This window comes from Oncorhynchus keta, chromosome 30 (assembly GCF_023373465.1).
Source record: "Oncorhynchus keta strain PuntledgeMale-10-30-2019 chromosome 30, Oket_V2, whole genome shotgun sequence".
In the NCBI taxonomy this organism is placed as follows: Eukaryota; Metazoa; Chordata; class Actinopteri; order Salmoniformes; family Salmonidae; genus Oncorhynchus; species Oncorhynchus keta.
In genome coordinates this window covers 34775711-34790034 of record NC_068450.1, presented here as the reverse complement: position 1 = coordinate 34790034, position 14324 = coordinate 34775711, and the positions used below count along the sequence as shown (strand labels likewise).

Below are 14324 nucleotides of genomic sequence, written 5' to 3'. Positions count from 1 at the left end.
AAGGCAAGTACATTGTTCCTAAATAAAGTAGCATTCACTTAAGATAGTAATGGGGAGGGGAAGTCACATTTATTTAGTGATCTCACAGGGAGAAGAAAAGATCTGAGTCTTATCTCAATGGGTGCCGAGCACCTGCTGTCAGACCCCACGCATACATATTTTATTTTGAATACGGATCTACACGATTCATGTGGATGACCTATTTTGAGATCAAACCGGCAAATATCGCAGAAAAGTGACGAGTTTGCATCCCTGTATGATGTACATTTAATGGTGTGTGTGTGTGTGCCTCCATACCCTCTCAGCCACTGCTCTGACAGACAAGATGCTGGTCCCATAGAGGTTCTCGTTGAACTGGCCCGCCTCAATGAACTTATTATCCTGAATGTCCTTCTCCATCTGCTCCCGCGAGCCCACAAAGTGGTAGTCCTGGCCGTCCATCTCGTTCTCCCGCTGCGGACGTGTCGTGTCTGCACAGAGAGAGGGACCAGTCCAACTGACGGTTAGAGAGTGTGGTCACTAAAACACAGCGTTGCCATACACTGCTGTGATAATGTGATGCATGTTGCGGAGTGGTCTACTCACGAGGAACGCAGGAGCCAAACTTGTGAGAGAACTCTGAAATCAGGTCATCGTTAACTCTGTCTTTCATTGGGCCTAAGATGATCACAGGCCTCGTGTAATGAACTACAAACGAGAGGAGAGGAAGCAGGTCAGAAATAATGTCTGCAAACACTGGAATAAAGATAAGCATTTTTTGAAAATGTATTTTACCTTTAATTAACTAGGCAAGTCAGTTAAGAACAAATTCTTATTTTCAATGACAGCCTAGGAACAGTGGGTTAACTGCCTGTTCAGGGGCAGAACGTCAGATTTGTACCTTGTCAGCTCGGGGGTTTGAACTTACAACCTTCCGGTTACTAGTCCAACGCTCTAACCACTAGGCTACCCTGCCTGGGAGGAAGTCAGACGAGGTCTAACACTTGTACTGTTATCCTAGGGTGGGTGTGTGTATGTAAGCAAGAGAAAGCGCATGTGTGTGTTGCAGCCATTAATGGTCGCCAACCCTCTTCTACAGAGAACAAATATATACGTATATTATACTTACTCTCCTGTCGAATCACTGGCTCGTATGAGAGAATGGTGTCTTCCTGGCCCTCTGAATAGCAGAAAGGAAGAAGACGGTATGTCATCTTGATTATAATCCCATGACAATGGATGACAAGATGTGGCTGATAGTAGTTTAAAGGTAGTCTTTTCATGCAGTCACATTTTCCATAACAGCACATAAGAGAAGGTTTTCCTACTAAGTGCCTGATACCACCTCAATGGAATGCCAGCTAACTACAGCACAGAGGACTCAAATAAGTTCTGGATACGGGCGTAATGACGTGCAGCATGCTTTTCATTTAGGTGGATTATCGTTGAAGAAAAACACGGTTGCTTACTTGAGCTGCTTTCACTGTCGCTGGTGTTTGACGTCAGGCATTCTGCAAGGAGAGGAACATGTTTAGGGGAAAGTTTAAACCTGTCAGTGGTTGTAGTAGCCACAATCATTTTGGTGGGGAAAAATATATATATATGTTCACCACCGGTCTCAGAACATCAAGGAAATAACGAATCTCCCCGTTGTCCCACTGCTTAACCCCCCCAAAAACAACAGCCTTGTTCAGAGTGACATCACTCTCTATAGGGGGAAGTGGTTGGAGGAGGCAGCAATAGGAAATGAAGTGTTTCCTTTCACAAAGTCCCAACTGACCCTGCGGTCCCTTGCCTATGTTTCCTACGGAGGGGCCTGAATCTGGGACGTCACATACAATGTCAGGGACAAGCAAAAGAAAACTGTGGCGGTTAACAAGGATGCATCGGCACTGGGCAGTCAGCTCGGCTGGCTAACAGGGAAAAACAGGATAGGAAAAGCAAACCCTGTCCAGTAAGTGAAGGGAGGGAGATACTAGGTTCTTCCAAGTAATCACTCTGACAATGCCCTGCTAAACTTTTATAGTCAAATCCCTACAGGGGAGGAGGAAGTCAGACGAGGTCTAACGCTTGTACTCTTATCCTAGGGTGGGTGGGTGTGTGTGTGTGTGTAAGCAAGAGAAAGTGCATGTGTGTGTTGCAGCCATTGCCAGTCGGGTCTACATTGAACAGGCATTTAGCTCGGCGCTCTGGGGACAGCAGCTGCAGCGTGCCAGTCCAACCACACACTTACTCAAACTCTTTGATCCATAAAAGTCATCGCTTAACCCTGGGAAGTCCTGAGTGTCCCGACAGGTGAGAGCAGAAACAGAGAGAGAAGAGGCAGACAGGAAGAAGAGGTTAGTGTAGTGAGCGCTGGCCGAGAGCAAGGGAGGTGTGCTGTGCTGCTCGCTGGAAGGCAGGGAGATGGGGGGGGACCAACACAAGGCACTGTGCTCCCTAAACCCTACTCTATTCCCAGTGAAAACCAATTCCCTTTTCAATTAGACACAGTCAGTCCCATTAAGAATGGGATTTAGACCTGTTGGTCGTAATGCGTTTTAGTGCTGCCATCCAGGTAATGTGATTCTACCTGGGCAGCAGTAAATAGTGGGGGTGTATCAAGGCCTCTAGAAGCAGTACACGGTTACTGTGTAAGTGCAGCCAGACACACACATGCCCTGGCAGCCAGCAGAACACACCTGGAGTCTCCACCAGAGGACAGACAGACACCAGAGAGAGGCCGACACCTGAACCCCAGGCCTGGGTCTGTGTGGGTCCTCTCTGGGTGATTAAATGAGAGGAGAAAGACAGCCACGGTCTGCTCCCAGAGGTGAGTGGAGAGATGAAGCGGAGAGGAAAAGCGCGAAAAGCAAAACCCTCTTATCACACGTTGGGTACTCACGTTCAGACTCCAACTCCTGCACAATATTCTCCTTGCTCTTGTAAAACGGGAACTTGTGTGAGAGGTTGAAGCTTTTTTTGCGCTTTATTTTGATTGACTGCTTGGAGATATGCATGATAATGGGGGGGGAGATGAAACAAAAAACACAACAGAATGTTTTTGTTCAACGAGGACACCAAACACACATGCAAAATTAAATAAAACAGACAAAAATGTATACAAATGTAACAATAAATTAAGGAAGATAACCAGGGTGAAATGAATGGTACACTTATGCAAGGGGGAGATGCTACTTCCATTTTTATCCTAGAAACGGTATATAGAAGCTGAAATTGGTTTCTTATATCATTACAGGAGTGTGAATGACAGGGTCAAAATATTACATGAACATCATGTGATAACACTTAGCCAATCAATAATTGACCAACGATTTGTGAACCAGCGGTTTCGCACATTGCCAATGTACAGATTTTATATCACATAAACAGATATACCAATATACCACCAAGTATACCAAATATACCACGGGTATGACAAAACACTTATTTTTACTGCCTTAATTACATTGGTAACCAGTTTATAATAACAATAAGGCACCTCATGGGTTTGTGGTATATGGTCAATATACCACACCTAAGGGCTGTATCCAGGCACTCCACGTTGCGTTGTGCGTAAGAACAGCCCTTAGCTGTGATATATTGGCCATATACCACACCCTCATCGGGCCTTATTACTTAATTATGCATGAGCTGGTTTGGTAGCCTGTCTGTAATGTATTGTGAGTCTTTAGTTTCGTGCACTAGTTCCAGTGAGTAGCTTGGTCCCTGCTACCTGCTCCTGTTCCCACATTGCCTGCCTCAGGGAGGGGGAAGTGGGTCAGCTCCTTAGGTCCCCACTGCCAGGCAGGAGAACCAGAGAGTCGCCCTCCACACTCACCCGGTTGGACTCGATCATGCCCGTCCTGGCGTGGAACTTGACTGTTTTTAACCTCGCTCGCTCTTTCTTCTCCACCCTGCATAGAAAATAACAATTTCAAATCACTTACTGAGGCACTTTGAATGTCACAACAGCTACACATTTTGAATAGTAAATGGGGGTGGAGGTTACCTCTTCTTGCTTGGAATGACCCCGATCTGCTCGCTCTCCCCGTGGGGCGTGACCAGGCGCGCCTGCCACCACTCGTCATCGGAGGCGTTGATGACATGCAGGATGTCCCCATAGGAGAAGCTCAGGCCCTGGCTGGGCAGACAGCTGTCTCTGGTCCGGTCGTAGTCAAACAGAGCTCTACACACAGAGAGAGACACACACAGAGAGAGAGAGAGACACACACACACACAGAGAGAGAGACACACACACAGAGAGAGAGAGAGACACACTCACAGAGAGAGAGAGACAGAGAGAGACAGAGAGAGAGAGACAGAGAGAGAGACAGAGAGGGGGGAGGGGTGTTAGAGTCAATCACTCAACAACATATTACTGCACCATACTAGTAACAGGTTATGAAGTTTAAAACCCACTGCTTCTCATGATGAAACTTGACAATGTTATTGCAAAACAGACACTGGCTTCTTTGTTGCCACAGTTTCTATTGAAGACAGCTAGGCTGCTGCAGGCTGTCTGTTCTCTGTCAGACAGGTCAACCACTGCTATTTTACAGGGAGGAATTCCTGCTCTACAGGTTCCACTGCTGCCACCAATCTGACCTGGATCTGCAGGACACTTCACGTTCCAGTGTGGTATTACCAGTGTGTTCTCCCTACTGGTTACCTGGTCTGAAGGTCCAGTGTGTTCTCCCTACTGGTTGCCTGGTCTGAAGGTCCAGTGTGTTCTCCCTACTGGTTACCTGGTCTGAAGGTCTCTCCTACTGGTTACCTGGTCTGAAGGTCCAGTGTGTTCTCCCTACTGGTTACCTGGTCTGAAGGTCCAGTGTGTTCTCCCTAATGGTTGCCTGGTCTGAAGGTCCAGTGTGTTCTCCCTACTGGTTGCCTGGTCTGAAGGTCCAGTGTGTTCTCCCTACTGGTTACCTGGTCTGAAGGTCCAGTGTGTTCTCCCTACTGGTTACCTGGTCTGAAGGTCCAGTGTGTTCTCCCTACTGGTTGCCTGGTCTGAAGGTCCAGTGTGTTCTCCCTACTGGTTGCCTGGTCTGAAGGTCCAGTGTGTTCTCCCTACTGGTTGCCTGGTCTGAAGGTCCAGTGTGTTCTCCCTACTGGTTACCTGGTCTGAAGGTCCAGTGTGTTCTCCCTACTGGTTGCCTGGTCTGAAGGTCCAGTGTGTTCTCCCTACTGGTTACCTGGTCTGAAGGTCCAGTGTGTTCTCCCTACTGGTTACCTGGTCTGAAGGTCCAGTGTGTTCTCCCTAATGGTTGCCTGGTCTGAAGGTCCAGTGTGTTCTCCCTACTGGTTGCCTGGTCTGAAGGTCCAGTGTGTTCTCACTACTGGTTGCCTGGTCTGAAGGTCCAGTGTGTTCTCCCTACTGGTTACCTGGTCTGAAGGTCCAGTGTGTTCTCCCTACTGGTTACCTGGTCTGAAGGTCCAGTGTGTTCTCCCTACTGGTTACCTGGTCTGAAGGTCCAGTGTGTTCTCCCTACTGGTTACCTGGTCTGAAGGTCCAGTGTGTTCTCCCTACTGGTTGCCTGGTCTGAAGGTCCAGTGTGTTCTCCCTACTGGTTACCTGGTCTGAAGGTCCAGTGTGTTCTCCCTAATGGTTGCCTGGTCTGAAGGTCCAGTGTGTTCTCCCTACTGGTTGCCTGGTCTGAAGGTCCAGTGTGTTCTCCCTACTGGTTACCTGGTCTGAAGGTCCAGTGTGTTCTCCCTACTGGTTACCTGGTCTGAAGGTCCAGTGTGTTCTCCCTACTGGTTGCCTGGTCTGAAGGTCCAGTGTGTTCTCCCTACTGGTTGTCTGGTCTGAAGGTCCAGTGTGTTCTCCCTACTGGTTACCTGGTCTGAAGGTCCAGTGTGTTCTCCCTACTGGTTACCTGGTCTGAAGGTCCAGTGTGTCTCCCTACTGGTTACCTGGTCTGAAGGTCCAGCGTGTTCTCCCTGGTTACCTGGTCTGCCTGGTCCTGGTCTGAAGGTCCAGTGTGTTCTCCCCTACTGGTTACCTGGTCTCTCCCTAATGGTTGCTGGTCTGAAGGTCCAGTGCTCTGGTCCTGGTCTGAAGGTCCAGTGTGTTCTCCCTACTGGTTACCTGGTCTGAAGGTCCAGCGTGTTCTCCCTACTGGTTACCTGGTCTGAAGGTCCAGCGTGTTCTCCCTACTGGTTGCCTGGTCTGAAGGTCCAGTGTGTTCTCCCTACTGGTTGCCTGGTCTGAAGGTCCAGCGTGTTCTCCCTACTGGTTGCCTGGTCTGAAGGTCCAGCGTGTTCTCCCTACTGGTTGCCTGGTCTGAAGGTCCAGCGTGTTCTCCCTACTGGTTGCCTGGTCTGAAGGTCCAGCGTGTTCTCCCTACTGGTTGCCTGGTCTGAAGGTCCAGCGTGTTCTCCCTACTGGTTGCCTGGTCTGAAGGTCCAGCGTGTTCTTCCTACTGGTTACCTGGTCTGAAGGTCCAGTGTGTTCTCCCTACTGGTTGCCTGGTCTGAAGGTCCAGTGTGTTCTCCCTACTGGTTGCCTGGTCTGAAGGTCCAGTGTGTTCTCCCTACTGGTTGCCTGGTCTGAAGGTCCAGTGTGTTCTCCCTAATGGTTGCCTGGTCTGAAGGTCCAGTGTGTTCTCCCTACTGGTTGCCTGGTCTGAAGGTCCAGTGTGTTCTCCCTACTGGTTACCTGGTCTGAAGGTCCAGCGTGTTCTCCCTACTGGTTACCTGGTCTGAAGGTCCAGCGTGTTCTCCCTACTGGTTGCCTGGTCTGAAGGTCCAGTGTGTTCTCCCTACTGGTTGCCTGGTCTGAAGGTCCAGTGTGTTCTCCCTACTGGTTGCCTGGTCTGAAGGTCCAGCGTGTTCTCCCTACTGGTTGCCTGGTCTGAAGGTCCAGCGTGTTCTCCCTACTGGTTGCCTGGTCTGAAGGTCCAGTGTGTTCTCCCTACTGGTTACCTGGTCTGAAGGTCCAGTGTGTTCTCCCTACTGGTTGCCTGGTCTGAAGGTCCAGTGTGTTCTCCCTACTGGTTGCCTGGTCTGAAGGTCCAGTGTGTTCTCCCTACTGGTTGCCTGGTCTGAAGGTCCAGTGTGTTCTCCCTAATGGTTGCCTGGTCTGAAGGTCCAGTGTGTTCTCCCTACCGGTTGCCTGGTCTGAAGGTCCAGTGTGTTCTCCCTACTGGTTACCTGGTCTGAAGGTCCAGCGTGTTCTCCCTACTGGTTACCTGGTCTGAAGGTCCAGCGTGTTCTCCCTACTGGTTGCCTGGTCTGAAGGTCCAGTGTGTTCTCCCTACTGGTTGCCTGGTCTGAAGGTCCAGTGTGTTCTCCCTACTGGTTACCTGGTCTGAAGGTCCAACGTGTTCTCCCTACTGGTTGCCTGGTCTGAAGGTCCAGTGTGTTCTCCCTACTGGTTGCTGGTCTGAAGTATTCAGACTGCCCTGCTACTTGCTACCTGCAGGTAATGGTATTGAGTCTCACTGCCAGGTTGCATGACTGCCTCCCCTCACATAGGCATTCAGACACGCCCTGGGTGTGCGTGTGGGTGTTGTTGCAGTGTGTGTGAGCACTGGAGAGGCCTCCTCACATTCCAGAGGCTGCTGCAGTGGGCTAAAACAGACAGCCTTTTCCTCCATAACTGTATGCTTAGTCACCCACGCAGATGAAAGGAGAGGATGGTTCTCCCTGGCTGACAGGAGTCTTATAGAGCATTAGTCATCCTGGTTTACGTCGTCTACAGGTGGCCCAGTGAGCTACAGTCTTGCTGGGGGACAACACGAATGGTCAAATCACACAGCAGAAGAAACATACTTTTTTCATTGACCTTTTTTCCCCCCCTTTAGGATATTGAACCGATTACACTTCAAGTGTATTGATCTGGCTTGTGTTCATAGTAAGATGCTTCTTTATCTGTCAAGAATCTCCATCAAATAGGATCTGAAAGTGTTCATTATTGCAGGGGTTGTAACCTACATATCGGGCTCACGTGAAGCTGCTACACAGCACTTAAGTTAAAATATGGTTCCAGTACTTAGGACATGAGTGTTACATCATAGAAGAATCCTTTTCACCATGACCCACCCAGAGCCCTTCCTGTCCTGAATCAGGCAGCTGCACTCATTATAGCAGATAGAGCGAGAGGCCTGCCTGCCACCTGTTGCTCTTCCTGACGGACTGGCTGGTTGGCTTACTGGCTGGGGTTCCATACAGTTTGGCTTCATGCCCACAGCGTGATAACATTATGATACCAGCAGAACCTTCGCCAGTCATAAGATGTGCTATTTGTAAAATAGTTCATGTGTGGCATCCAACAGAAAAGCTTGCTCATCAAATTAAATCAGATGAGCAGATATTTGGCATCTGATGGTCTAATGATGACCTACTTTGTGATTATGAAAAATCTTAGTATTTGTGAGTGATGAGTTAAATGTGAGGAGTTTGGGAGCTGTGTGTACTGTTTGTGTGTGTTCTGATACCTGAAATAGACAGAGCGTTTATCGCTGGTGCGCAGGGAGGTTTGTGTGTGTGTGTTCTGATACCTGATGCAGAGTTTCTCGATGGTGCGCAGGGAGGTTTGTGTGTGTGTGTGTTCTGATACCTGACATAGAGGGAGCGTTTCTCGCTGGTGCGCAGGGAGGTTTGTGTGTGTGTGTGTTCTGATACCTGACATAGAGGGAGCGTTTCTCGCTGGTGCGCAGGGAGCCCGACCCAGAGCTCATGCTGCTGTTCATCATCTGTTCCCGCAGGTCGTGGATCTTGGACTCAAACCGGCTGTACTCTGCAGGGACACACAAATGGTGTCAAGTCAGAATGTCACACACAGTTTCTCCCCATTTAAATCTCACACACAATCGGATGTACGGTTGACGCACATGCAGGGACAGAAAAACTGTGTCCATATCCACAATGACACACATTAAGTTTGCAACGGTAGAATAAAATACTGGTAACTTTCAATGTTTACCAGTAATCTTCCAGAAATGTTTGAACAATTTTTCTCTTGAACCATATGGTCTACCCACTAGAAACTCATGAACACAGATATAAAAGTGAATACTTCATGTAAATATTTAAGTTATTCAAATATAAATTAAACGAACACCCTAACACTTCCGTGTTTCTCCCCATTTCATTCTCACATACAGCGCCTAAAAATATCATTGCACCACTTTCCAGCTCGAAGGTTGACAACACTCATAGTCTGCGATAATGTCAAATAAAATGTTATTAGTCACATACACATGGTTAGCAGATGTTAATTTGAGTGTACCTAAATGCTTGTGCTTCTAGTTCCGACAGTGCAGTAATATCTGACAAGTAATCTAACAAATTCACAACGACTACCTTATATACACTGTAAGGGGATGGAATAAGAAAATGTACATATGAATATATGGATTCGTGATGGCCGTGTGGCATAGGCAAGATACAATAGATGGTATAAAATACAGTATACACACACACACACACACACACGAGATGAGTAATGTAGAATATGTAGACATTATTAAAGTGCCGTTATTTAAAGTGACGAGCGATACCTTTATTAAATCCATCCATCCATAGCCACTCTATGTTAGTGATGACTGTTAAACAGTCTGATGGCCTTGAGATAGATGCTATTTTTCAGTCTCTCGATCCCAGCTTTGATGCACCTGTACTGACCTCGCCTTCTGGATGATAGCGGGGTGAACAGGCAGTGGCTCGTGTGGTTGTTGTCCTTGATGATCTTTTTGGCCTTCCTGTGACATCGGGTGCTGGCAGGTAGTTTGCCCCTGGTGATGCGTTGTGCAGACCGCACCACCCCCTGGAGAGCCTTGCAGTTGAGGGCGGTGCAGTTGGCTTACCGGGCTGTGATACAGCCCTACAGGATGCTCTCGATTGTGCATCTGTAAAAGTTTGAGGGTTTTAGGTGACGAGCCAAATTTCTTCAGCCTCCTGAGGTTGAAGAGGTGCTCTTGCGCCGTCTTCACCAAGCTGTCTGTGTGAGTGGACCATTTCAGTTTGTGTACACCGAGAAACTTATCCCTTTCCACCTTCTCCACTGCTGTCCTGTCGTTGTGGATGGGGGGGCGGGGGGTGCTATGCTGTTACATGAAGTCCGGAATCATCTCCTTTGTTTTGTTGACTGAGTGGGGTAGTTGTCATGACACCACACTCCGAGGCCCCTCACCTCCTCCCTGTAGGCTGTCTTGTCGTTGGTAATCAAGCCTACGACTGAGTTGGAGGCATGCATGTCCACATAGTCATGGGTAAACAGGGAGAACAGGAGAGGGCTGAGAATGCACCCTTGTGGGGCCCCAGTGTTGAGGACCAGCGGAGTGGAGATGTTTCCTATCTTCACCACCTGGGGGGCAGACAGTCAGAAGGTCCAGGAGCCAGTTGCACAGGGTGGGTCCGAGACCCAGGGTCTCAAGCTTAATGATGAGTTTGGAGGGTACGATGGTGTTGAATGCTGAGCTGTAGTCAATGAACAGCATTCTTACATAGGTATTCCTCTAGTCCAGATGGTTTAGGGCAATGTGCAGTGTGATGGCAATTGCATTGTCTGTGGACCCATTGGGGCAGTAAGCAAATTGGAGTGGGTCTATGGTATCAGGTAGGGTGGAGGTTATATGATTCTTGACTTGCCTCTCAAAGCACTTAATGATGACAGAAGTTAGTGCTAGTTCAGTTACCTAGTTCAGTTACCTTCGCTTTATTGGGAACAGGAACAATGGTTGCCATCTTGAAGCATGTGGGGACAGTAGACTGGGATAGAGATTGATTGAATACATCTGTAAACACACCAGCCAACTGGTCTGCGCATGCTCTGAGGACGTGGTTAGGGATGCCGTCTGGGCCGGCAGCCTTGCGAGGGTTAACACGTTTAAATGTTTTACTCATATCGGCCACGGAGAAGGAGAGCCCACAGTCTTTGGTAACAGGTCGTGTCGGTGGCACTGTATGGCCTCAAAGCGCGCAAAGAAGTTGTTTAATTTGTCTGGGAGCAAGATGTCTATGTCCACGACAGGGCTGGATTTCTTTTTTTAATCCGTGATTGTCTGTAGACCCTGCCACATACGTCTTGTGGTTGAGCCGGTGAATTGCGACTCTACTTTGTCGCTATACTGACGCTTTGCTTGTTTAATTGCCTTGGAGGGAATAACTACACTGTATTCTGTTATGTTTAAATCGTCACAGAGCGTACGACATCTCCAATGCACTTCCTAATAAACTCTCTCACAGAGTCAGCGTATACGTCGATATTATCGCCTGAGGCTACCTGGAACATATCCCAGTCCACGTGATCAAAACAATCTTGAAGCGTGGAATCCGATTGGTCAGACCAGGGTTGGATAGACCTAAGTACGGGCACTTCCTGTTTTAGTTTCTGGCTACAGGAGGGGAGCAACAAGATGGAGTAATGGTCAGATTTGCCAAATGGAGGGCGGTGGAGGGCCTTGTAGGCATCACACAAGTTAGAGTAGCAGTGGTCCAGTGTTTTGCTCGAGCGGGTACTACAAGCAATGTGCTGGTAGAATTTAGGTAGGATGGTTCTCAAATCAGCTTTGTTAAAATCCCCAGCTACAATAAATGCAGCCTAAGCATATATGGTTTCCAGTTCACATAGAGTCCAGTGAAGTTCTTTCAGGGCCGTCGAGGGGGGATATATACGGTTGTGACTATAATCAAAAATAATTATCTTGGGAGATAATGCGGTCAGCATTCGATTGTAAGGAATTCTAGGTCAGGTGAACAAAAGGACTTGAGTTCCTGTATATAGTTATGATTCCACCACAAGTTGTTAATCATGAGGCATACACCCCTGTCCTTCTTCTTACCAGAGAGATGTTTGTTTCTGTTGGTGCAATGCGTGAAGAAACCGGGTGGCTGAACCGACTCTGACAACATATCCCGAGTGAGCCATGTTTCTGGAGAATGTTACAATCGCCGATGTCTCTCTGGAAAGCAACTTGTGCCCAAATTTTGTCCACCTTGTTGTCTAGAGACTGGACATTGGCGAGTAATATGCTGGGAAGCGGTGGATGGTATGCTCGCCTTCTAAGTCTGACCAGGAGGCCGCTCCATCTGCCTCTCCTGCGCCGACAACGTTGTTTTGGGTCGGCCTCTGGGATTAGATCCAATGTCCAGGGGAGGTCTGAACAAAATATCCGCTTCGGGACAGTCGTATTCCTGGTCGTAATGTTGGTAAGTTGACGTCGCTCTTATATCCAATAGTTCTTCCTGGCTGTATGTATGTAATAACACTTAAGATTTTCTGGGCTAATAATGTAAGAAATACATAAAAAAAAACGAATTACTGCATAGTTTCCTAAGGACTTGAAGCGGGGCGACGATCTTGCTTTATGAAGTGAACCCAGTCGACTACTAGCGTCTCCTAGCCATTGAATGTAAGGCTCAGCACTCGGGTGAGAGTGGTGGTTCAGTAGCGGCTCTTTTCAGCCTGATTAATTACCTCAGGACCAGATGGAGCTTCATCATGTCTCTTCCTCTCACATCCACTAATATCTCCTGTCAGATCATTGATTATGCAGATTAATTAAGTAGGTTCAACATGGAACTCAAACAAGATTTTTTCCAAAGGAAGCTAGCCACTCCAACACATTTGAAAGCCAGTCCAACCCGTTTGAATGAATGACCATTTGTCATGGTGTATAAATCCACTGCTTCCTGATACATGAATCCACCTAAGCCTCCTCATTAAACATGCACTCAACAAGATCAAAACCAACAGACACTGATCGAAAAATAAGTACTCGTGACGAGAACCAAGTAAACGTCAGAACCACAATGGTGTTAGTGGAGTGCCGCAAACAACGTTTGTATCTGGAGTCCTCACCACATGAGATAAGGCACGATAAAGCAAATACACGTGGAAGCAAAACATTGATTCCAACAGTTTTGTGTCAGAGGTTCCACATGGACAGTAACATAATGGACAAGATGCCATTCATTCCATTGAGTGATAACCTACCACATACCATTGCCTCTGAAGTCACCACTATCGACAAACTAAGGGACATTCAGTACGTGTCAACTTCAAAAAGGTTATACTTTTAGAACAGAGTTGCTTGTTGTGCAATGAGTCTGACTCCCATCCCTGTAAGGGTTTCACTCACCTTAGAAATCAGTCGGCTGGATGGAAACACTTTCCAATATGAGAATGATTTCTGATCAATGTCCAGATACCGTGCACTGCAATATTCTAAAGGTAGCCTAACCTCAGAAACAACCTTTCCTCTAACGATGATTTAGGCTACTCCAGTTTCTCCATAAATAAACCCTGTCAGATGTGAAAAAAAGGTAATTCTCTCTGGCAGTAGGTCCCCAGCCTCAACTCTACCCCCCCAGCCGAAACCCGAAGTGGAGAAGAGGATTCAAAGCAAACAGAAACCACTCCCGAGGCATGATGTGTAGTCTCCGCCCTGCTCCCTCTCTCTGGCTGCGGCTTAATGATACAGGAGGATGGCACAGCAAGGTGAGGTAACCCGACACCACCACCTGCCTGTAACTAGGGGCAACGCCTGGGCACTATCAGGAGCCACAGAGCAGCCTATGCGGAAGCAGCCAGGCAGACTAGTCCACTTGGCTCTCAGACAAGGGAGGGGAGAAAAAGGAACACTGCCGTAAGCAAGGATATAAGAGGACAGGAGGGACAAGAAAAAAGACTGAAGAAGAGACCCAGACATTAGTGTCCTATTTCCAAGAATATCAACACACCACATCGTTAGTCAACGCTCCCCAGAGCAATGGAGAAGAGAGTGTAGTGGGTGGGGGTGGTGGGGCCCTCACTCCTAAAGGTCTGCGCTATATCCATTGTCAGTCATCCCTTCAGTCCTAACCACCAGAGAGAGAGACTGAGGGGCAGGACCACCTTGCAGCCCCCCTCCAGCTGCCAGGCTCCACAGGGAACACATGTAACAACAGAGGAAACAGCTGTAGTCTGCAGTCAGCCTGGCTTTCAGAGGGGATTGAAGCACCGCAACCTGATATGGAGCAGAGTCCATAACCATGTCCCAAACACCATAACCAAGTCAAAACAGAACAACGACAATCTTCAAATCTACACTACCAAAAAGCACAAACTCTTATCGGAATAAGTACGATAGGAGACTACATTTTGGAATGATCCCTAAGGAAGAAGTACAGGGAGACAAGAACAGAAACTGGGTCATTTCTGCATCTCCTACTGCTTGTCCTTATTAGCTATACTGTCTTTTATTTTGTTGTCGGCGGGTGTTCTGCCTGCTCCAGTCTTGATCCTGTTATGAAACAGCCCGGGCATGTGTTTGTAATACAAGTTTACAGTGCTATGTTTCTATGTTCTCTGGGTTAGTCTAGGTTGGGACTACTTTTCACAGTGCTATAACATGAACATGTAAACCTGGGCTACCCTC

At 47.9% G+C, this 14324-nt stretch overlaps 1 protein-coding gene and 1 long non-coding RNA gene across 16 annotated transcripts in view; one reads left to right on the top strand and one right to left on the bottom strand.

Annotated features, from left to right (window-relative positions):
* The window catches only part of LOC118363439 (disks large homolog 3-like), a 144470-nt gene that overhangs the window by 7087 nt on the left and 123059 nt on the right, over positions 1 to 14324 (bottom strand). For 7 of the 10 annotated variants that reach the window (XM_052488324.1, XM_052488325.1, XM_052488323.1 and 4 more), the window contains 8 exons: positions 8587 to 8701; positions 3971 to 4147; positions 3800 to 3875; positions 2864 to 2960; positions 1449 to 1490; positions 1109 to 1159; positions 586 to 687; positions 298 to 470 (listed from right to left, as the gene is read on the bottom strand). In XM_052488324.1, the coding sequence (XP_052344284.1) occupies positions 298 to 470; positions 586 to 687; positions 1109 to 1159; positions 1449 to 1490; positions 2864 to 2960; positions 3800 to 3875; positions 3971 to 4147; positions 8587 to 8701 (833 nt within the window). Of the gene's footprint in view, positions 1 to 297; positions 471 to 585; positions 688 to 1108; positions 1160 to 1448; positions 1491 to 2212; positions 2259 to 2863; positions 2961 to 3799; positions 3876 to 3970; positions 4148 to 8586; positions 8702 to 13046; positions 13344 to 14324 lie in introns of those variants that run through there. The other 3 variants (XM_052488327.1, XM_052488329.1, XM_052488333.1) reach the window with 2 other exon arrangements.
* LOC127913996 (uncharacterized) lies at positions 4163 to 7663 on the top strand. Of its 6 annotated transcripts, XR_008087562.1 has the most exons (8): positions 4163 to 4717; positions 4785 to 5278; positions 5393 to 5544; positions 5583 to 5734; positions 5773 to 5848; positions 6023 to 6174; positions 6403 to 6516; positions 6555 to 7663. It is a non-coding gene; the product is annotated as an uncharacterized LOC127913996 (long non-coding RNA). The 6 variants fall into 6 exon arrangements; XR_008087563.1 differs by having other exon boundaries at positions 4823 to 5278; positions 6403 to 7663; XR_008087566.1 differs by lacking the exons at positions 5773 to 5848; positions 6023 to 6174; positions 6403 to 6516 and having other exon boundaries at positions 5583 to 5696; positions 6517 to 7663.